Here is a 20848-nt window from a genome sequence, read left to right on the forward strand (position 1 = left end):
TTTCAGAGGCTTGAGTTTGACTTGAAGAACGGTCTGCTATCGACTCCACAGCCTTCGTTCTTTCCTCTCACAACTCATCTCAACTCTGGGGTCAAAGACAAGGGAGAAATGCTCGTGAGTATCTGACGCCAGCGTCGGCTGTAACAAATTTTCTCTCAGGCCACAAGGATTCCCAAGGGTCTCTGTGCTTCCTTCGTGACCTTGCATTGAATTAAGAACTGTAAATGACTGGGGCTTAGCTCACTGGTAATGCCAGGCGGGGCAGGAACAAACAGAATGTTTTAACTGGCTGACCAGAAACTGTCCTCAAGATGAACCCCAGGAACAGGAGTAGACCCGGGCAGGCCCTACACTGATACTGTATTTAACTCTGCACAAAGTCTAACTAAAGAGAATCCTCGGCTTCAGAATAGGCTAGACCATTACCCACAACTCCAGAGCATCATCTTTTTATAACAAATGGTTAGTTTTCATCCATGCACCAATGGCTTAGTACAGCCACAAATTAGGAGCCAAACTGAAGGAAGGAGAGAGAAGAAAGGGTATAGAGACCCAATGCCAAGTTCTGACATCTTCTGCCCAGAGAGGGTCTTTACTTCTCTGCTCCATGGTCCCAATCCGAGCTCTACCAATTGGCATCAGTTTTCCTGAGGGTGTAGTACTGCTCCTCAAAGTAGCACTGCTCATCAGTGCACAGTGATGTGGTCTATGCATGCACTGCGATGCACCTGGAATTCAAATATTATGATCCTATTTGCACACACTGAAACTGAGCCCCAAGGCGTCTAGGAAACTTCCTGACATCCAAGTGCCACACAAAACAACGTGCAGCCAGGTCGCTAAGATGGCTCTTGAGGCTGCTGCCACCCTCTATCCTAAAGTTAGTCTCTGACTCGCTGTCTTTTGTGCCTTGGCAGGGAGGCTTCACCCAGATTAATTGCAATACGGATATTTTTATTGGCGGAGTCCCAAACTACGATGATGTCAAGAAGAACTCAGGCATCCTTCATCCATTCAGTGGAAGCATCCAGAAGGTACAGCTTCACTTCCTCGTCGCTCTTTTTGTACAGAGTTAAGGCCTGCAATCAGCGTTATCTGCTGCGCCTCAGAAGGACGCAGGTTTGAGAAAATGCCAAAATGGTTACAGTTTTATTGTTTAATACTTACGATCTAGTTTTCCACATACCTGTTCTTGGGTTTCTGTTCAGTACAAAGAGATTCTAGGAAGTCAGGGTGACTTTTTTTCAGCAGAATTTCCCCAACTTTTCTAGGGCTATCGGGACAAATTCAGCTTAGGCGGTTCTCTGAGTTACTGTGTAGTTTGTTCCACACGAGAGCCAACTGCTATTCCCACCCACCTATGAGCAGTTGCTGCTCGTCAGTCATACAATGGAGCTCTGAGATTCCAGGGACATGCTTCAGAACGGTGATGACAAAAGAATAGTTTGGTAGTGGAAGATGCTGACCCAATTCCCATATATCCTCCTATTCCTTCTCTTGGGGATGCCCAAGACCCCTCAAATCATGAGGATGTATTCTATTGACAACAGAAATGCGGACTGACTCAAAGCCCAGACTTTCAAGGTAGCCAGCACTGAAGAAAAGTGAGTTTTGAACTTTGGTTAGCCTCATCATGTTTTCCTTTCGTGATGAGGGGTAGCCTAGGGACCGAGTCAGGACCCGTGACAAAGCGTGAGAGTAAAAGATAAGAAAGTCCTACCATAATCTGAAGATTGTGCTCTGGGAAGGCCTCTGGCGTGTGTCCTTACATCTCAGCGCTGGTTCAGGGAAAGCCCAGCCAGCATCTGCCTGCGCTCACACGCCCTTCTGGTGCTGACCTACAATATCACTGGCATCTTGAATCAGGCTTTGATTTCCCACAAGAGGCACTGGTCACATTTGCACAGTTTTGAGATAGGAAAAAGCTCACCCACACACCCTCCCTTCTCCAGCTTTGCCCCTGGATCACCGGGCACACAGCCCTTCTCCCCTGCCCTCTAGGAGACTGCCTTTCCTTCCCTGTGACTGAGGCGCAGGTTGTGCCACAGCCAGAGGGAGACAAGCGCTGGGCTTGTATTGGCTGGAACACATTCAGCTAGATTTTCACCTGCAGCATAAAAGGGAGAGATTAGGGAAGGGTCAGGGTCCTCGCGAGTGGCTTCTCAGATTCAGGACCTAGAGAGGTTTCCTTCCAACCTTGCAACTCTGTTCAAGAGTGAAGTACATCTTTGGAAAAGGAAGCAGATTTCTAGTATGAAACATCTCTGCTAGGCAGCACCCCAGGCAACGGGGGTCCCCAGGTACTTCTGTCTCTCAGTGTTGCAAAGCTAGCAGCAGCGGCTCCATGAACATGGGCATTCTGCATGCTAAGCTAAGGGCTCAAGAGTTAGGAGGAGGTAAGTCACCCAGTAGCATTCTCCAGGAATATGTTATTACTTTGCCTAGAGCCATCTGCCAGGAAAGAAGGAGCAGGGCTTCCCGCCTCAGGAAGTGTATGCGCAGTGGAGCAAAGGGGAAGTCTGAGCTTTGCTGCATTCTGTAGAGGTGTGGAGAGGGAGGGAACTCAGAAATGTTGAAGAAGACAGACAAGGGCAGTGGGAGAGTCGGAGAGGCCTGGGTTCTGATGTAGGTGACATCGCACAGCATATGGAGGAAGTGTGTGAGGAATCTAGCTACAGAAATATGGGTGAGAGGTCACTTACAGCCGCAGAAGTCATTCAAAAATAACTGCATCACCAAAGCCCACCAGCATGGGTGACAACTCAGTCAGAAGAAACCTGCAGTACATAGCACCACCTACAGGTGGCGCAACAGGCTGGAATTTCCTTTCCCAGAGACTCTTCTATGCAGTCTGTCTGGTCTCTGCTTCTTCCAGATTATTGGCCACTTCCATTTCTTTCAGGCTGCTAGGCCTACACATCTCCCAGGCAGCTCAGCCTGAGAACCTTCTTTGTAGCTTGACCTGTCTGTCCCTCAGGACACTTCACTGTTTATATACTCTCCCGAGGAAGAGCCCTAGTAAATCTGGTCAGTTTCAGGAATTTCCTGAAGCTGCCTTAAGAAGTGTCCCTGCAGAGTGAAATGCTGCCATTTCTGAGGTCACTGATCACCAGAGAGGGCTCCCGTCTGTGGCTTCCCCCAGGTGCAGAACTCAACCCTTCAGTTCCCCTTCATCTGAAGGACCGCCGGATTAGCATGGAGATTTTCTTCCTTTGGCTAACCTCCGTCATTATGTGTAGCTCGGACTGGTAAGCAGCAAGTTTGTTTTCCCAAGTCTTGATTTCTCTCTGTTTCTGTATCCTAAGATCATCCTGAATGACCGGCCCATCCACGTGAAGCATGACTTCACATCTGGAGTGAACGTGGAGAATGCAGCCCACCCCTGTGTGAGAAACCCCTGTGCCCACGGGGGCAGCTGTCGGCCCAGGAAGGAAGGTTATGAGTGTGACTGCCCCTTGGGCTTCGAGGGCGTGAACTGCCAGAAAGGTACATTTGGGGTCTTAATGTTGCATGGAGGTCACAAACTGAATTATGGGGACCGCTCTAGTTTCTTTTCTCCCCACAGTACTGAGCCATGAAGCCAGAACCTCACACACATTCGGCAAGCACTCTGTCACTGAAATGCATGTCCAGCCCTTTATGTAGTTTTTGATTTTGAAAGAATGTCTCACTAACTTGCCTAGGCTAGCCTTAAGCTCATCTAGAGTCCAGGTAGGCCTTGAATTTACAGTCTACTGCCTCAACCTCCCAAGATGCTGGCGTTACAGTCCTGTGCCACCAGGTATGGGGAGAGCGGTACTCTTGAAGGGAGAATTGACAATACAGATCCTGGTCATTTTGATCAGCAACTTCAGCAACGTATCAGGTAACTATTACATCATATAAGCTACTATAATTGTTTAAGAAGATTTCAGTCCTAAAGGAACTCTGTAAGACTAGATAAAGGGCCTGTCCAGTGCCTACCCTGACATTTCCCTAAGAGTCCCCTCGTAGGCTCTTTTCCAAAAGGTTAACCTGAACACAGCAAGGACTTAAGGATTTGTGCTTTTGAGCTATTCCAAGAGCATCCTGGCCAAGGAGTGCCTTTGCTTATATCCTGATAAACATTTGGATGCTGTAAAGAGAAATGCTGCTTAAATGTAGAAAATTATGAACAATGCATTAGTTCTCCAAGCTACAGTATACACAACCTTCTATCCAGTGCTCTATTCCATGCTATTGAACCCGTCTGGGTCCCAAATGTTCTCATTCACCAGGGACTGCAGTACTGAATATATGAGGCAATGTATAGAAACATCACGAAGGTTTCCTGCTGATTGTCACCCTGCTACTAGCCACTATTATTGATGACAGAAATAAGCTCCCTAGTGGGTGTTGTGAACTCCCATCACGGGCTCTGCCTGAAAGGTTGGAAGGGCCACAAACTACAGACCCTGCTTGACCCTTCCTCTACCTGCCTAAGGAAAGCAGAAGCCTTGGTCTTGGCATCTGGAAGTGGCCTGTACCTGTCCATAGGTGCCCGTATTCCAGGTCACGCATACCGTCTCATTTCTAGTCAGAATGGCCCACCTGCCCTAGAGCTGTTATTGACTGAAGCAAACAGGCCTGAAAGAGATAAGTCGATGAACCTGTGAAAGCCCTGTGCGTGCCTTCTCGTGATTCACCGCTACAGGTGCCTGATTTCCACCAAAAGGAGAAAACTCTAAATTTTACAGGTAGATATTTTGTACATGGGGACGTCAAGGAATTATTTACAGCAGTGGTGGAGAATATAAAAGGTGCCAATTTGCCAGTTAAACAGCTTAGTAGCGTTTCTCACCTTTAAGTGACTTCGGGAGTCTGTCTGACAGGGCCATCAAACTTTTTTTTTTTAAAGCAAATAATAGTAACTTTCTGAATCTCAGACTCTAATTCTAACATGCCGTTGTTACAAGGCTGAGGAATGATATTTGAAGGAGTGTCTACTTCAGGAGTGGCCTCTTCCTTTAGAAAACTGGGTTTGGAGTCAGAGCAAATGGCTCAGTTGGTAATGGACTTGCTTTAAACTTGGAGTTCAGCTCCCAGCACCCATGGAAAAAGCCTGGTATGACACCACATGCCTTAAAATTCTAGGACTTAGAACGTGAGGACAGGAAACTACTGAGGCTTAACCACCGGCCTGTCTTGTGGAATTGATGAGCTCCAGCTTCAGGGAGAGATCCTGCCTCAAAAATAATAGATAAATAAAAATAAATAAATAAATAAATAAATAAATAAATAAAGGTTACGAGTGACTGAGAAAGACACCTAATGTCAATCGTTGTCTTCCACATACAAATACAGACATGTGTGCACACATCAGCATGAACTCTTAGAGATGTATGTACTATGTGTGCATAAACACACACACCCCACAACACAGAAGAACACAACTTGAATTGGGGGCTTATTCATCAGTGTTGACCCTAAGTCTGGACAGTCACAATAGACTTGTCAAGCCTGCTTCTGACACTAATAGTCTGAATATAAGGTCTGGGCTTATGTGAGCACTCAGCTTTGGGGTGATAACACGGAAAGGACAGGTTATGTGTTTGTTAGCCTGTGTCCTGATACAGACATTGTCTGGATCAGGCATAATGTGTTCACATAGTGGCTCTGAGACTCTAGGCTCACGGCCAGTGAGAAACAGATCTCACCAGCACAGCAGGACAGACCTCAGCCAGAGCCTGGGCTCCTGCAAGATCTGAGGGAGTGGGCCATGGCTCTTTCCCAGCAAGCAGGCTAGAAACTGGGGAACCCTCAGCTGCCCTGCATGTTATTCTAGTGTCCTCTCCAGCTCTGAAATGAAAATGCTGCTTAGGAAATGGGAAGGACCGTATATGGGAGGGACTGCCTCCAGTCCGTATCTCCACTCCTGTGACAATGGCCTGGGAAGACTAAAGGGGCTCTGTGACAGTTTCTTCAGGTTGCAGTAGGCATGTAACTGTGGGTGGTGGCCTGGTGGCTGACAACGCTGCTGTGATATTAGGTAACTTCTCCATTGGATTGGAAAGAAAGGGAAGGAAGATAGGCAGCGGTCACATTCCTTAGAGAAGGAAGACACTGTGAACTGGACCAGATCCAAAGCTTCAAAAACCCAGAATGCTTAGAAACCCTCTCCAGTTGTCAGGGAGAAGCCTGTGACATTTAGCTGGATGATTCTTCTACATATAGCAGCTGGAAACTTTTCCAACTTCAAATTAAAACTAAACTTCAGAACAAGAACCTGTCCTAAACACTCTCCACAGAAGCTTATCTAGTTTGGTCTTGTTGCTGTTTCTGTTGTTGCCTATGATTTTCTTAGGCTTGGTCTTGCTGTGTAGCTCAGCACCAGGCTGGCCTGGTACTCACTATGTAGCCCATTATGACTTTGAATTGCTGACTCTCCTGCCTCAGCTCCCCAAGCACTGTGGTTGCATGTGTGCCCTCTGGTTTCACTATTTTCGTTGTTAGTTTAAGTAAGGAGTGGCCTATAGCATGAATATCCAGAACCAGATCTCACGTAAGCCACTCAAAGAGCCCTTCCTCCAAGAAGAAGATGATTTTCCAGATCATTCCTCTGCTTCCTCTATACCCCTCAGGGCTGTAGTCAGGACATCTGACACTTCTCCTTGCCTTTCGATGTCGTAGGAAGATGGGGTGAAAAAGATTCCAAACCTGTGCAGGTCTGCAGACTACCATGGGGAGTGCTCGCTCACGCGTGTGCGTGCACACACACAGATGTACACACACGTACACACGCATGCTCACACAACACACATGCACACACGCACACATGCAGCAGACATACTTTTTGTCCTCCCTGTGAGGTGGGAGAGGGCAACACCACTGCCCACATAGCCTCTGAGAGGATCCAAGGGCCCAGGTTCCTCTATAGCATCTGGAGTTACACAGAATCAAGACCTCTAGTTTCAACCTCAGACTCCATGAAGCTACAGGAACTAGAGGTCCCTGCTCTGCTCCAGACATCACTTCTGGCATCGACAAAAGCACAGGGCTAGACTTCATGGGCCTCCTCACCATGAATCTGAAGACTCTCTGTTTCAGAAATCTTTCCCCACCAAACTGTAGCACCTCATACAATGTTGTCATAGTGGGACCCTTTCTCATCTCAAGAGGGATGTCAGTAAGGCTAACCCCCAGGACACTGTTTCCATCGTGGGCCTTTCTTTCCTCCTTTCTGCATTCTCATTAATCTTTACCACCGAGGTTCTCAGTCCCTCCAGGTCCCTGTGTCTAAGCAAGCTGTCAGAATTTTAGAGCTCAGCCTTTCAAACTGTGTGGAAAGGGTTTTCCAGGTCTATCAGTGACTGGTTTGTTCATGTCCTTTCCCCTCCACAACCTCCCAACACTCACAAACACATGGTTTCACATGAACCAGACGGGAGCTGGGATCTGCGGTCAGATAAACTTGGATAAATCTGAGTTAAACAGTTAACCGCTGTTAATTCAACACAGTTCTTGTCTCAAAAGGAATGAGAAATAGTTTATGCTGTAGCCAAATCTGAGTGGCATTACTCATGAATTCAGATTGCCTGGAATACAAATTCAGATCGCCTCCAATACCTCCATTCCAACGTAAATGGTTTCCTGGGGTGTTTATAGTGATAGAAAGCAAAAGGCGATTCCTCAAGGCGTTGTGAAAATTCATTGGTGGGAACATCAGATGGGTGGGTGGGTTGCGGGAAAGCAGGAAAATCCATGCTATAGGTCTCAGATGTGGTCTGGTGATGTTCTGAGCTTCTGGCTTGCTGGAAGCTAGCGTTTTGTTAATGCATCCCAAGATTTCATGGGACAGTCCCACGAAGACTTTGGGTCAGGCAGAGGGTAGACAATGGGTGGCAATTAAGGAGGCTAAAGATAGCACAAGACAATTTGGCTCTGAATTTGCAACATTTCAGTTACCCACAGTCAAAAGTTGCGATCCATCCTTAGCCTTGTAGAATCCTTTATAGAGGTGTTTGGGGACGGGTGCTGTTTGTTTTTTTAGGGGAACTTCACTTCACACAGCTCTCTCTTCCCCGGAACTTCTCAGAGCCTTTACTATATTTGAAGTGCCTTGGGATGCCTCAGGGGTGAACACAGGACACAGTTGTTTTTTGGGGGGGTTCTCCTAACACACATGCGCACGCACACACACACACCTGCAAAATAACTTCTTAACTGTGATCCCTGTCTTTCATTCCTGAAAACGGCTGGGACACAGGTGGTGCAGAATCAAGCAGGCCACTAGATGGGGCCATTTCTCCACAGCATGTGGGCTGTTCGCCACACCTCAAAGCCAACAACCTTGGAGGTGGGGCCAAAGCCTGAGGCACAACATTCCTGAGCAAGGCTAGGTCTTCAGAAGATCTATCTTGCCTGAGCAATGCTGATGTAACACAAATTTGGCATTTGGATGTTTTATGCCGATCTTAGCAAATTCGTATATTGCTAGAGCTGATTTGGGTGATTAAACAAATCTTTTTGTTTATTTGTGTCATTGTGGAAGAAAACTGCTTCAATAGATGCAAACCCCACTTTTTAAAGACCATTCACAAACACTTGTTACTAAAGCATGCAAGTCATGCATATTGCTGGGAATTTGTTTCTATAGGATGGTACCTCATTAAACTCTGAGAAAATGGGAGTGTCTGAGGTACACTGATCTTTAGTTAGTTGCAGGCCTATTTGGATAGATAAAATAGAGGTTGTATTTGTTTCTCTATATTGTAGCTACTAAATTAGGTTGTATAGACCTATCCAAAGTGCTTGGGATAAAAAACATTTCCAATTAGAGACTTTTTTAGTGTTTGGAATACATCTATATACATGAAGAGATATCTTGGACAATGACACTCAAATCTAAATATGAGGTTTATTTGTGTTTCTGATAAGTACCTTTTCTGTAGAACCCAGAAGCAATCTTCTGCATCATTTTTAGCATGCCCACCTTTTGAATGAGACCCATGACACGATTTTCCAGGTGTCAGCATTTAAAAAGCTTCAGAGTTTATGGGGATTGAATTGTTCAGCCTGTACACCAAAGAATTATGGACCAAGTGGTGTATTCTGGAAGGGTGTATTCAGTTGACCAGTCTGAATGTTCCCTGGCCCTGAGGTGTACCCAGAAGCAATGCTGCCTACTAGCCTCCTGGATGTTGAGACGGTGGGACAATGGCACCCTCGCGGTCCTCTCTGTCTAACTGCATATGAGTGTGTTTGCAAAAGAGAATTGTTCTTTCAACTCTTTTTCAAAACCTCTAAATATCTCTGGTGGGAGATTCTCTTGGGTGAGGGGTGAAACTTGCTCGTGGAACACTACTCTTCGTTGGGAGTTTTGGCACCATCTGATGGCATGTGCTTTAGCACATAGGTGTGAGGGAATGCCAGGACATTTTCATTAATGCACGAGCCAGGTCATTGCCACAAAGAAAGAACACAGGAAAGGCCAGGTCTAAAGGTTAGGTTAAAATATAAACTTTTATTAAAACTTAAACCACGAAGGTTGGGAAACGGGCTCGATGGTCACTTCTAGAGCTGGTGTTTTTGAATGGAACAGCTTTTTACCTGCACGCCCGCATGCACTGAGTAAATGAGGGCATTGTCCTGGTATGAGATGGTGTGGTTTCTGGAGAATACCTTGCCCATCGTTAATCACGAGAAAGCTTGGTCACAGGCTCCTGCAAAGGCCAGTGGGCGAATGTATGGCTGGTTGGCTTATTGTTGTTCCTTGATTACATGCAGCCTGAAACTAGAGACCAGCATCAATCAGTGAGCCATTTTTCCAGGGGTAGTAGGAGGGTGGGTTGACGGTGGACTCTTGGGAACTTATGATAAATGTATCCTTAGTTCTCTGCAACCCTCAATTGCAATAAGTTCAGCGTGATGGGGAGGGGGACAACACTAATCATGCCCTGAAGAAACTTCCAGGGGCTCTTAGAGCAGCCTAGCCTCCATTCTGTTCTGGATCCACAAAAGGTCTTTGTGAATGGGCAGATCTGGTTCCCAGTGATCCCTATAGAGTGCAATGTCTCTGAGTGCTGACTCTCCCTTTCTTTTGCACGCTGGCACCTGGCAGAGTGTGGGAACTACTGCCTCAATAGTAAGTACAGTAAGTCCTGGGAGAGACTGAACCGCCTGGGTCCCTGCCACAGCCTGCCAGCTTGGGCCAGGCCAAGGGCTCAGTGCAGCCAACTGCAGGCAGAAGGGAGATGGGGCGGGCATCAGACACACCAGCCAAACTACCAGAGATTTGCCTTCCGGAGTGGACCCCCATGCTGGCTTTCTCCTAGTTTCCTGGAGGGTGCTAAACTGGGGGTGGGGGGGGGGTTAGCTGGCACCCAGCAGGACTCAGCATCCACAGACAGGCACCTTCTGAAGCTCTGTTTGCAGAGCTGACTTGTGACAAACATGTCATAACCATTTGAAGGAACCCAAAAAGAAGGATGGCTGTTGGACATTGGCCCACAAGTGGGGCCAACAACAGCAATGATGGGGCCGAGCTGTGCCTCTCACCCTGGAGTAAGCAGAGCCCACTGGGGCCTTCTTGGTTATGTTTAGGCCAGGGCCAGGCTCCTATGCCAGTCAGCTGGGCTCTGGTCCAATGCCAATCAGCTGGGTGCTTTCCTTCCACTTCCTTTTCAGCACACAGTTCCAGAAACCAGGGTCTGGTCCCTCTACCAAGAGCTCCCTGCCCCTCCTCTTCTTCCTCCTCTTCCCCTTCCTCCACCTGGTACTCTCCCTTCACCCCATCACCTCTGCTCCCCTTTTTTGCTTCCCTTCTTTAGCTTTCATGGTTCGTGTGTCCCCTCCTCCCCCTGTTTCCTGGCCCAGAGGCTGTCTATCCAGTAACCTTTCTCTCTCATTCTCTTTTCTATGTTTAAAAGTCACATTTAAACTCTCCCCATTGTCTACAGCATCAAATGATACATTTTCTTCCCTGGGTTTGGAGTCCTTAGCCATGTCTTCTTCTTATCAACCACATGTCTTCTTGAAACTGTCATTGTTTCATCGGCTAGTCATTATCTTGTTTTACACATTGTTTTTTTTGGTTTTGGTTTTGTTTTGTTCTTTTTAATTTGAGATGTGTTCTACCTTGGCTTTGTTAAGCAGTTACTACTGTATCTTTCCAAAGAAGAAGAAGGTGGCGTGGTTATTTCTCCCAGAAATCCCCTCCACACATCCCAGTCTGTGACACCACACACCACACATGCCTGTCCTTTTGATGTGTACGAAAGGGTGATTCCTCAGGGAAACCAAGTGATGAGAAATCGGGAGGAAGGAAATTCGCTTCTAAAATACTGGAAAGTAAGGGGTGGGCAGGAGCCAGAATGAGGCAGCTGTTCTGGTTTAGGGTCTGCTATAGTCGTAGCTGGGGAGCGTGGGCCAGCCCTGAGCCCTTTCTGTCTCTCTGGGAATAGCCAGGCCTGTCCTCTCTTTGTGCTTCTCCATGAGTTCAGGGTGAGGGCTTTGTACAGTTGCACATGTCTAAGCGAAGACTCAGAGCTCAAACACTGCGATCCCTATTCTTTCACCGGAGCTGTAGGAGTTCGGTAGATGATCCCTAAATAAAGAACCCCACTGGACTTTGTTTGGGGTTGACTTTCTCTGCCTCCCTTGGCAAAATTCTGGGGTTATCCCCAGCTGCTCTCCACATGGCTCAGGCTCTCCTCCAGCTTCCAAGAAGCGCTGGGGACAGTTCAAGTTTCAGCACATTGCACCGCCTTCGCAACAGTGCCAAGGCCAGTGACAGTGACCGCCAGCCCCCAGGGAAGGGAGAGAGGGGAGAAACCACTGCCAGGCCACTGGGCCAGGCTGCCGTGAGCCCGGCCAGTGCATGCTCAGTTCAGAGGAAGGGGCTGACAAGTTGTCAAATGCCACATTCCATTGCTAGCTTTCCGGCCATGTTACTGACACGGGTATGAGCGGAGAGGTCAAGAGGGCCACATGCCTCATAACTTCCATTTTCTGTTCTGTCTCAGCGATTACGGAAGCCATTGAGATCCCGCAGTTCATCGGCCGCAGTTACCTGACCTATGACAACCCAGATATCCTCAAGAGGTAATGGACCAGCGCCGCAGCTTGCTTCTTCCCTGGATGTCAGTCTCTCAGCATCACTCCCAGAGCTTATCCTTATCTTCCATGCCAGACAATAATTCTCCCCGTAGACAGGGGGTGGGGGTGGGGCACATGAGATAAACATAGAAACAAGAACAAAACAAAACAAATAAACTAAACTCAAAGGCATTAGTTTTCCAAAACAACCCCATTCGTTATAAGCACTCCAAAGCTTTTTGGTCAAAGGGCCTGGAAGAATGTGACTTGCTTGCCCCTGGGGTTTCCAGCGTTCCAGTTTGAGAGGCAGAAGGAATTGGACGCTCCTGTGGCTGGAGTGTGATGACATACCCCCCACCCATGACCTTAGTGGGGCTCTTAGCTCTGTGCTACTCTGTGCCATAGCCTGCAGATCTGCCTGGAGCCAGTTGTAGGACCCAGTTGCTCCCAGCCAGACACATAGCTCAGAGCCCCTGCATCCCAGACCGGTACCCATGTCTCCAGGAGCAAAGGTTGACTGTGCTCCTGGGGCTCTGCCTGTGCAGTGGAGATTGCTCAGATTTTCTCCTGTGGAGAGAAGAGCATGACATAAGGACAGAAGGCATCATACAAATGCCCAAGTTACAGCTTCTGGTCCCTGGAGGCAGGGATGAACTAGAATTTCAAGCAGCCTGTATATGTGGCAAGGAGTGAAGTTGGCTCTTAGGGAACCCTCTATCTAGCCAAGTTTACTGTTGGCAACTTCAATTTGTCCCTTGGTGCTTTGTCATTGATAATGTGATAATGTTCATCTACCTTTCAACCATTAGCAAAGTTGTTCTAGAATTTTCCTTTGCCTTTAGATTGGGTTCATAGTACCAGATGACAAATCTTTATTCTAAAGCCACCCTGCTTTAGGTCAGAATTTAGGGTTTGGGGAAGCAAATTTGATTGAAAGATCATTTTTCTGGATCATTTGGGGGTGACTGTAGGCATATCAGACTATTACAGTGATTTCAATTAGGATGGCCACATATACAGTTTTTGGTTCCCAGTTGATGGACTGTTTAGGAAGGATTGAGAGGGGTGGGTTTGTGGGAGGAAGTAGTCCCTACTTTACTTCCCAAATCACAGCTTCTGCTTATTGCCTTGGTATGAGGATTTCAGTGAGATGCATTTCCAGCCAAAGTATACTTTCTTCCTTCTTTGGTCCTTCCCTCCCTACCATAGAAGGTCATTCAGCCCCCCAAGGCAGAGCGTTTTGTAAGGAGTTCAAGTCATCAGTCTCCAGTGCTTACAGAGGCCACCAACTGTTAAGGGGAGCTAGTGCCAGTTAAGTGGCAGCAGGAGATGGAGAAGCCTCTACTAGAGCACATGTGTTGATGTGTGCAGGTAGGCGCATGTGCACCCATGTGAAGCTATGCAAATGGAAGTGTTCATGATCTATTTCAGTTTGATGCCTTCAGAGGGTCAAGTAACATAAAACAGTTGAAAATGTCCTGAACAGGGAGGGGATTTACTCTAATAAGTACAGTCTTTAGCTGGGCTGATTAATCCAGAGAATCTGCTCTGTCCCCAAAGACCCCAAATCTCATTTATATGTCTGTCATGTTACTCTCAACAAATTCTTTAGCTGTTCATAGGACACTCGTAGGATGATTATCAAATTAGGCAATGTTCTATGGAAGTGTAAAGGGTTCTCAATAAAGAGAAGGAAGCTTCCCCCAGAGTCCTCTTGGTAAATTGGATAGTAAGTTATATGTCTGCTCTTAATTCAAGCATTGATAAGAGAAGCGAAATTGGCTTGACTGGTTCATGCCAGTCCATATTGCCAAGTGGGGATAGGAAGATGGGACTAGAAATCAGAGACTAGAAGGTTCCCTGGGAGACTTTTCAGGGTTGAATTGCCTGAAGCTGGACTGTTGGGCTTCCTGTATGAGGAAGACAAGTTTGGTGCCTTCCTGTCTAGACCAGGCCATGGCAAGCCTAGACAGGAAGCCCTCCAGGATCCACTACTGAATGTATCATAGAACTCTGGAACTCGGTGTGATGGTACCACTGAAGGGAAAATGGAAAGAAAAATGCTTTCTCTCCACTGTTGTTACCAGAATGGGTAAGGAAAAAATGGACCTCATCTGTGTCCCTTGTTGCTACTGTATGCGCCCTGCCGGCAGTGTAAAAGCCATGGAAGTGGCACTGGCCAGCTTGGCAAGATCTGACAATCTAAACTCCAAGAGCCTTGGCTTTAGGTTCTCATAGTGTCTTGTTAATGGCAATATTAACTTACATTTCCTTCTGCCTCACCTTTTGCTGGAGCCTCTCAGGCCCCATGGGAGGAATGTTGATCGTTTTAGCCAGATGAGTTTCTAAACTAGCCTTTGGAAATGAGAGGCACATAGGAGCCCGGGAGCCTCTTCCCAGGGATGCATACAGCCCGAAAGTCATTCTGCTCGACACCCACTATCCTCGTAGCTTCCTGTGATTTCCTCTAGGAATCTGTCATGCCACCCTTCGAAAACCAACAGCCACTCCATCAAGTCACCTCCTTTGAGAACCCCAACCTAGTCCATCTCCCCCTCCCCTCCAGAAAGGCCCAAGGATAGTCACTGCTGCCCATGCTGGCCTTTCACTGCCATGATTAGACCTCAAAGAAACTACTGATTTGAGCCTTGTAGAAATTGTGAAGCCCACTTTCTGCTGAGAAATGAGGAGCAGCTTCCCAAGAGATATTGAGTAATGGGGCAGGAAAGGAAAAAGTCTGGTGCATCGGGCCACCTGCCTGGGACTGTGACGCTGGCCAGAGTCTTCTTCTGAAAGTGTTCCTTTGCAGGGTCAGATACTGCTGCTCACTGAGCATCCAGGATGTTTTATGAGCTCCGTGACTAGCAGGGGTTAGAGCTCCTTCTATTTGCCTGGTGTGCATAGAAGCAGGGAGGGAAGTTTATCTCCACATCTGGTTGCTTAGGGAAGTCTGGGATGGCTCCAAACAGATGCTGGTGCTTCATTTCATGGACTCCCTTGTGCATTTCCTCCAGGGTGTCAGGAGCCAGATCAAACGCCTTCATGAGGTTTAAGACGACCACCAAGGATGGCCTGTTGCTGTGGAGGGGGGACAGTCCCTTGAGACCTAACAGTGACTTCATTTCCCTGGGCCTTCGGGATGGAGCCCTGGTGTTCAGGTAACTTCCTCCCAAGCTCTGCCCTCAGCTGCATCTTCAAGTTTCTTCTAGACAGTACAGACGTTGCGGAAGGGTGGCGCAGGAGTAACCCAAACACACTCCGCTGGAGTTGGCAGTGGCCAAAGGCTCCAGCCTCATCTCTGTCTCTTTTCTCCCCCCATCAGTGACATCTATGCCTGTGAGGCAAATTCACACCACTTCCCAATTTTGCCAATTTTTTCCAGGTTTTATTGGACTGCTGTCATACTCATCCATATATATTGTCTCTTATATATTATCTATATATTGTCTCTTACTGCATTCCAACGGCTGTGGCACACCGAGGTAGCTTCCAAGGGAACAGTTTGGCAAAGTCTCAACATTTACTATCTGGCTCTCTGCAGAGCAAGTCTGTCCCCATTGTTCTAGTGCATCCCTACTGCGAGCTCCCCACTTGTGGACTGCAAGATGTGAAAGTGATACTGGTCAGCTTGGGGAGATCCGAAAATACGACTCAGGGAGCCTTGTCTTTAAATTCCTTCTGCCTGACTTAGTTCTGTAACCTTAGGGAGCCTGCTGCTTTGTGTTGTTCTGTGAGGAGAAAGATGTGCAGAGTCCTCTCTGCACGGAGCAACGCAACACCTGGATCTTTGTAAATACTTGAGCGGAACTAGTAAGGCTGGCCAAGAATCTCTGCCTTCCTTTTTTAAAGATTAATTTCTTAAATTACTTTTATTTGTGTGTACCTGTCTGTGTGAATGCATTTTATTTTATTTTTTAGAAACAGGGTATTACTACCTGATCTTGACTGACCTGGAAATTTTCTATAAACATCAGGTTGGCCTTAAATTCACTAAGCTCTCCATGCCTCTACCTGCATCCCTAGTGCTGGGATTAAAAGCGTTTACCATGCCTGCCTGGCAGCTGCTACTCCTTTTAAGTTAGTTTCTATTGCTCCTTAAGTTGTCAACAGGATGGCTATGCAGCCGTTAAAGAATCACCTGAACACTTTCTCCCCATTCTTCTCTTTTCTAGAATGAGTGAGAGTTCAATTTCTAAAGGGAGGGCCCTGTCTTGTTAACTATGAAAAACCAGGGCATCCAGATTGTGGAAGGAGGTTGCCACCAAGTAGCCACACCCTTGGGGAACTTGTTAGAAATGTCAATCCCAGGCCCCAGCCTGACCTGAGAGCATTGTGACCATTTCACCAAGAGGTCCACTTACCCACTGAGAGCCTCTGCTCTGGTTCTGGGGATATTTTCCCCCATGGTGGGGGCTGTTTGTTAAGCTTTAACTCCGTTAGTACTCCCCCTCTCTGATGAGGACCCCCCAAGTGTTCAATAAATAATAAGAAATTAATCAGCTACAAACATAATGAAGACTGAATTCCAGGGCTTTGGTCTATCATGTGTGCTGAGCCTAGTGGGGTTACTGCCAGCCAGGTGAGGATGACATGAAGCCGTTGAATTTGAAGAAAAGACATTTTGAGAGGGAACGTGACTCTCACGTCACAGCTGCTCTGTGATTCAGCCCTGTGACAGGGGACCTTGTAGAGGTATGTAGTTGAGGAGCAGACACTGCCAAGTGAGGGGCAGCTCTTCTCCAGCAGTGCCTCCTCCCCTGACCTGTGACCCTACCGCTGCCCCCCATTCCTCATTGGCCCCAAGGTTGGATGAGGAGGAACCCTCCCCACCCTGTCGGCTTGCTGCTTCAAAGCCATTTCTTTGTGGTTTTCCTGTGGTTAACCTCACCCAGGCCTCAAGTACTTGGCTGTACCCAGAAAAGGGAACTGAAATGATAGCCAAGTGGAGGGTGGGGTGGCCCAACTCCCCCTCAACTGCCAACTAAATTCAATGCATGGAGACCCGAGAAAACTGGCCAGGGGCTGCCGCCAGCTCAGCTCTCGCCCAGGCCCTGGAAGAGCCACTGTCCACCCCTCCCACCTTTCTAATATCTTGATCCACCTTGGACTCATACCCTGGGTCGCCATCTCTTTCTTGACTTGCTGAAGTTGTCCCTGGGCTCTCTCGTGCTCTGTGGACACCTCTGGAGCCCAAGCAGGACCAGGATTGGCACCAACATCTGGAGTCACCCATTGCTGCTCACTGGGCTCGTTCTTCTGGGTAGTTTGACTTTAACCATCCATTCAACACATGCGAGGGAAGTCGAGGCGGGGCTGGGAACAAGCAAGATTATGATACAGGCAGGTGGTCTACAAACCCCGGCACACAGTGAGTTAACTCTCACTGGGGAGCTTGTCCCAGAGGTAGATTCCTGGGCTTGCCCACCCAGGCTCTGATGGAGTTAGTGTTGGTGTGCACTGGAATCTTATTGGTACCGAGCACCCAAATGTTCTAGAAAGCACACCCTGAGAAATAGGGTCTGAAGTGTGTTCGGGGATCCATGCACTTGAGCCCCATGGCCATGTGATCTCAGGCAAGCTACTTCGTTTCTCCCAGCCTCTGGCTCCGCTTCTGTGAGGAAAAGTCTGCTTGGAAGGATTTTGTGAGGATGAACTGAATTAATTTTTGGAGGACCATGTACAGGATCAAGCACAATCAGTCTTTAGTGGTAACAGGAATACAAACTCTCACCTCCATTGAGTGTTTCCTGGGCTTCACAAGCTGCAGCCTCCATGAGCTAACCTAGCAATGAAGCCCTATAGGACAGTTCTGCACAATGCAGTCACTGCTGCTGCTGTTACCATGGTGAAATCGGTACCTTACCTGGGAAGATCTGACTGAATGCAACTATCATCCCAACTTTTCGGAGGTGGTGGCAAGATCAGGAATTCAAGGCCATTTTCAGATTGATAATGAGTTCTGGATTGTGTAAACTACATGACTGTAGGACCTGAGCATTCTTGACGTGTTAGTTACATGTTTACCACTTTGGGTTCACTCCCCCACAGGGCTCCCCTCTTCTCAGGGTGTGTCGTCAAGCTCCTGAATAAGCATCGCCAAGCCCCACAATTTTGGTTTGGTGACATTATTTCTTTAGTTCCTACTCTGTGTTGTGTTAGTGAACCTTCCCTATAGTCCTTCAGGGAAAGTGTCTTTACCTGTACTTGATAGAACTAGGTGAATCGCCTACGGTAATAGAGCTGGTAAGTTGGCAAGACAGAAGATGCAGACAGGTGTGTAGAATTTGAGTGTCTGTGACGTCACCCATGCTACTACTCAGCAAAGTTACACACAGTCACTTAGCCAACCTCCTGACTCTGCTTTATACTCGTTCCTCTCTAAAAATTGTTACATGTATTTACTTCCCACACTGTGCGTGTACGCGCGCGTGTGCATGCGTGTGTGTGTGTGTGTGTGTGTGTGTGTGTGCCAGTGCGAACCATAGTGCACACATGGAGATTCCAGGACAGCCTGTGGGAACCAGTTCTCCCCTTCCACCATGTGGGTCTTGGGACTTGAGCTCAGCTGCCAGGCTTTGGAGAAAGCACATTTCCCCTCTAAGCTACCCTACGGACCCACAGCCACTCTTTCCTTCAAGACCCATTTGGCTTCCCCGTAAGGAATCATCACAAGCCTCACCTGCTGGCTATTTTATAAGAGACATTTGATGCGGGAAAAGCAGGTTAGAGAGTGGTGCAGACTTTAGGGTCTGGGTGGCAGCTGTGTCCCACGGTTTGTTAAGTCTCCACAGCTTCTCTTCTTGATTTAACGCTGTGGCTGTGCTGTTTCCTTGAGACTCTGTTATGAAATGAATGAGCTATAGATCTTTCTTCGGGAAAACCAAGTGCTTTCTATTTTCACTCTGTTCTCAGAACAAGGGTCTCGAGTAATCTGGAAGGAGCCAGCGTCTCATTGGAGCCTTCCTCTTCCCCCTGCCGTGTTTAGATAACTCCCTTCCCGAGTGAGGGCAAAGCTGCCCCTGTGGACCCCGCTTGGATCAGCACGTGATGGGATGGTGTTACTCAGGGGAAGTCTAGGCAGCTGGCTCCCTGCCCAGGCTAGAGTAGTCACTCATTGAATATTTTCCGGATTGAATTAGTATAACTGCATACTCAGTGGGTCAAGAGGGCTGTCTCTCGGTCAGCACACCCATGTCTTCTGATTCCTGGAGGGTTTCACATGTATCAAGGAGTTAAAATGCTACAAGAGCTGACATCAAAAATAGCAGGGCAGAGGATGCGAGAAATTCCATTTTTTTAAATATTTATTTATTATGTACACAATATTCTGTCTGTGTGTATGTCTGCGGGCCAGAAGAGGGCACCAGATCTCATTATAGATGGTTGTGAGCCACCATGTGGTTGCCGGGAATTGAACTCAGGACCTTTGGAAGAGCAGGCAATGCTCCAAACCACTGAGCCATCTCTCCAGCCCGAGAAATTCCATTTTATATCTCACCTCTGTGATTTCAAAGTCTCTTCAACTCTTTAGAGTTCAGCTTACTCTTCAATAACATTTTTTTTCTTTCTTAAAGTGAAAATGTTTCATAGCTTCCTAGGACTTTTATAATAAATTATGATGACTTTTATCACATTAAAAAAGAAATCAATGCTTGTACACTTCTGGAGACTAGGAACCCAAAATTCAGCATGTTGCCATCACCGCTTCCTTGGCAGGATCAAGGGAGGTTCTTTTGGTGGTTCTGGCTGAGGTCCTAGTGCTGACTGGCAACCCTTGATTTTTCTAGCTCTGCCTTCATCCCACGTACCCTTTTATGTGTCCCTGTGCTCAAATTTCTTCGAATAATGATACCTAAGTCATATTGATTGATGGCCCCTCCTACCCAGTGTGGCTTCATTGATTCAATTGCATCAGACCCTCTTTCCAAACAAGGCCACATTCTGAGGTTCAGGGTGGACAGGAACTTCAGAGAAACACTGTGTAAACCATGCAGATGATAAATTCTTCTCGTTTGTCCCAATACTGTCACTACGAATGCTTCTCTACACGGGCCTGAATCACCCTGATGAGCTTACCCTATGTGAAGGAAGGCGCTCATAAAAATGCAGCTGTCATGTGATTCTACTTAACTGGGTTAAAGTAGAATTAGCCAAAGCTAACGAGGAAAAGAGTGGTTCTCAGGGCTGGGGGGAGGGGGCCCTAGAGCTCTGAAGCATTCATTTTGCAAGATGGAAATACTGTACATGGTAGTTACACAAGAATATTCTTAACACTCCTGAAGCATACACTTAAAGTGACTTAGATGGTAAGTGTAATGTTTATCCCACCACAGTTGAAAATGTAAAAATTCCTTCATTCATATACAAACCTGGAGAGTGCCAGCCTTTTTACTTTGAGTTAAGGACATCGCTCTCTGGGCGAGCTTTGGCAGTGAGAGCCTTTGTGAACGTCTGTGTCTCATCGTTCCTTTCCTTGTTCTTCCTTAGCTACAACCTGGGCAGTGGTGTGGCTTCCATCGTGGTGAACGGCTCCTTCAGTGATGGCCGGTGGCACCGGGTTAAGGCTGTCAGGTGAGCACCTGCCAGATGGGAGGCAGAGCCGGGCTACAAGAGGGTGGATGTGTGCCCAGCTCCCTTTCTGTCCTTCTGCCCTCTAACCCAGCTTTACCTGGCATCCTCATGTTGCTGCCAGTATCCACCCATGTCCCCTACTGACACCGCTCGGCGGAATCTGAACTTCAGTATCTGCTCTGAGTGGAAGGAGATAGCCTGGAGAAAACAAATTGTATCGTGT

The 20848-nt window shown here is 47.5% G+C and overlaps 1 protein-coding gene across 2 annotated transcripts in view; it reads left to right on the forward strand.

Moving 5' to 3' along the window:
* The window catches only part of Egflam (EGF like, fibronectin type III and laminin G domains), a 165288-nt gene that overhangs the window by 139433 nt on the left and 5007 nt on the right, over positions 1-20848 (forward strand). The window contains exons 16-20 of one of the 2 annotated variants that reach the window (XM_057789568.1): positions 918-1034; positions 3306-3486; positions 11982-12060; positions 15069-15212; positions 20542-20625. In XM_057789568.1, coding sequence (XP_057645551.1) covers positions 918-1034; positions 3306-3486; positions 11982-12060; positions 15069-15212; positions 20542-20625 — 605 coding nt within the window. Of the gene's footprint in view, positions 1-917; positions 1035-3305; positions 3487-10012; positions 10103-11981; positions 12061-15068; positions 15213-20541; positions 20626-20848 lie in introns of those variants that run through there. The other variant, XM_057789569.1, reaches the window with a different exon arrangement.

This window comes from Chionomys nivalis, chromosome 15 (assembly GCF_950005125.1).
Source record: "Chionomys nivalis chromosome 15, mChiNiv1.1, whole genome shotgun sequence".
In the NCBI taxonomy this organism is placed as follows: domain Eukaryota; kingdom Metazoa; phylum Chordata; class Mammalia; order Rodentia; family Cricetidae; genus Chionomys; species Chionomys nivalis.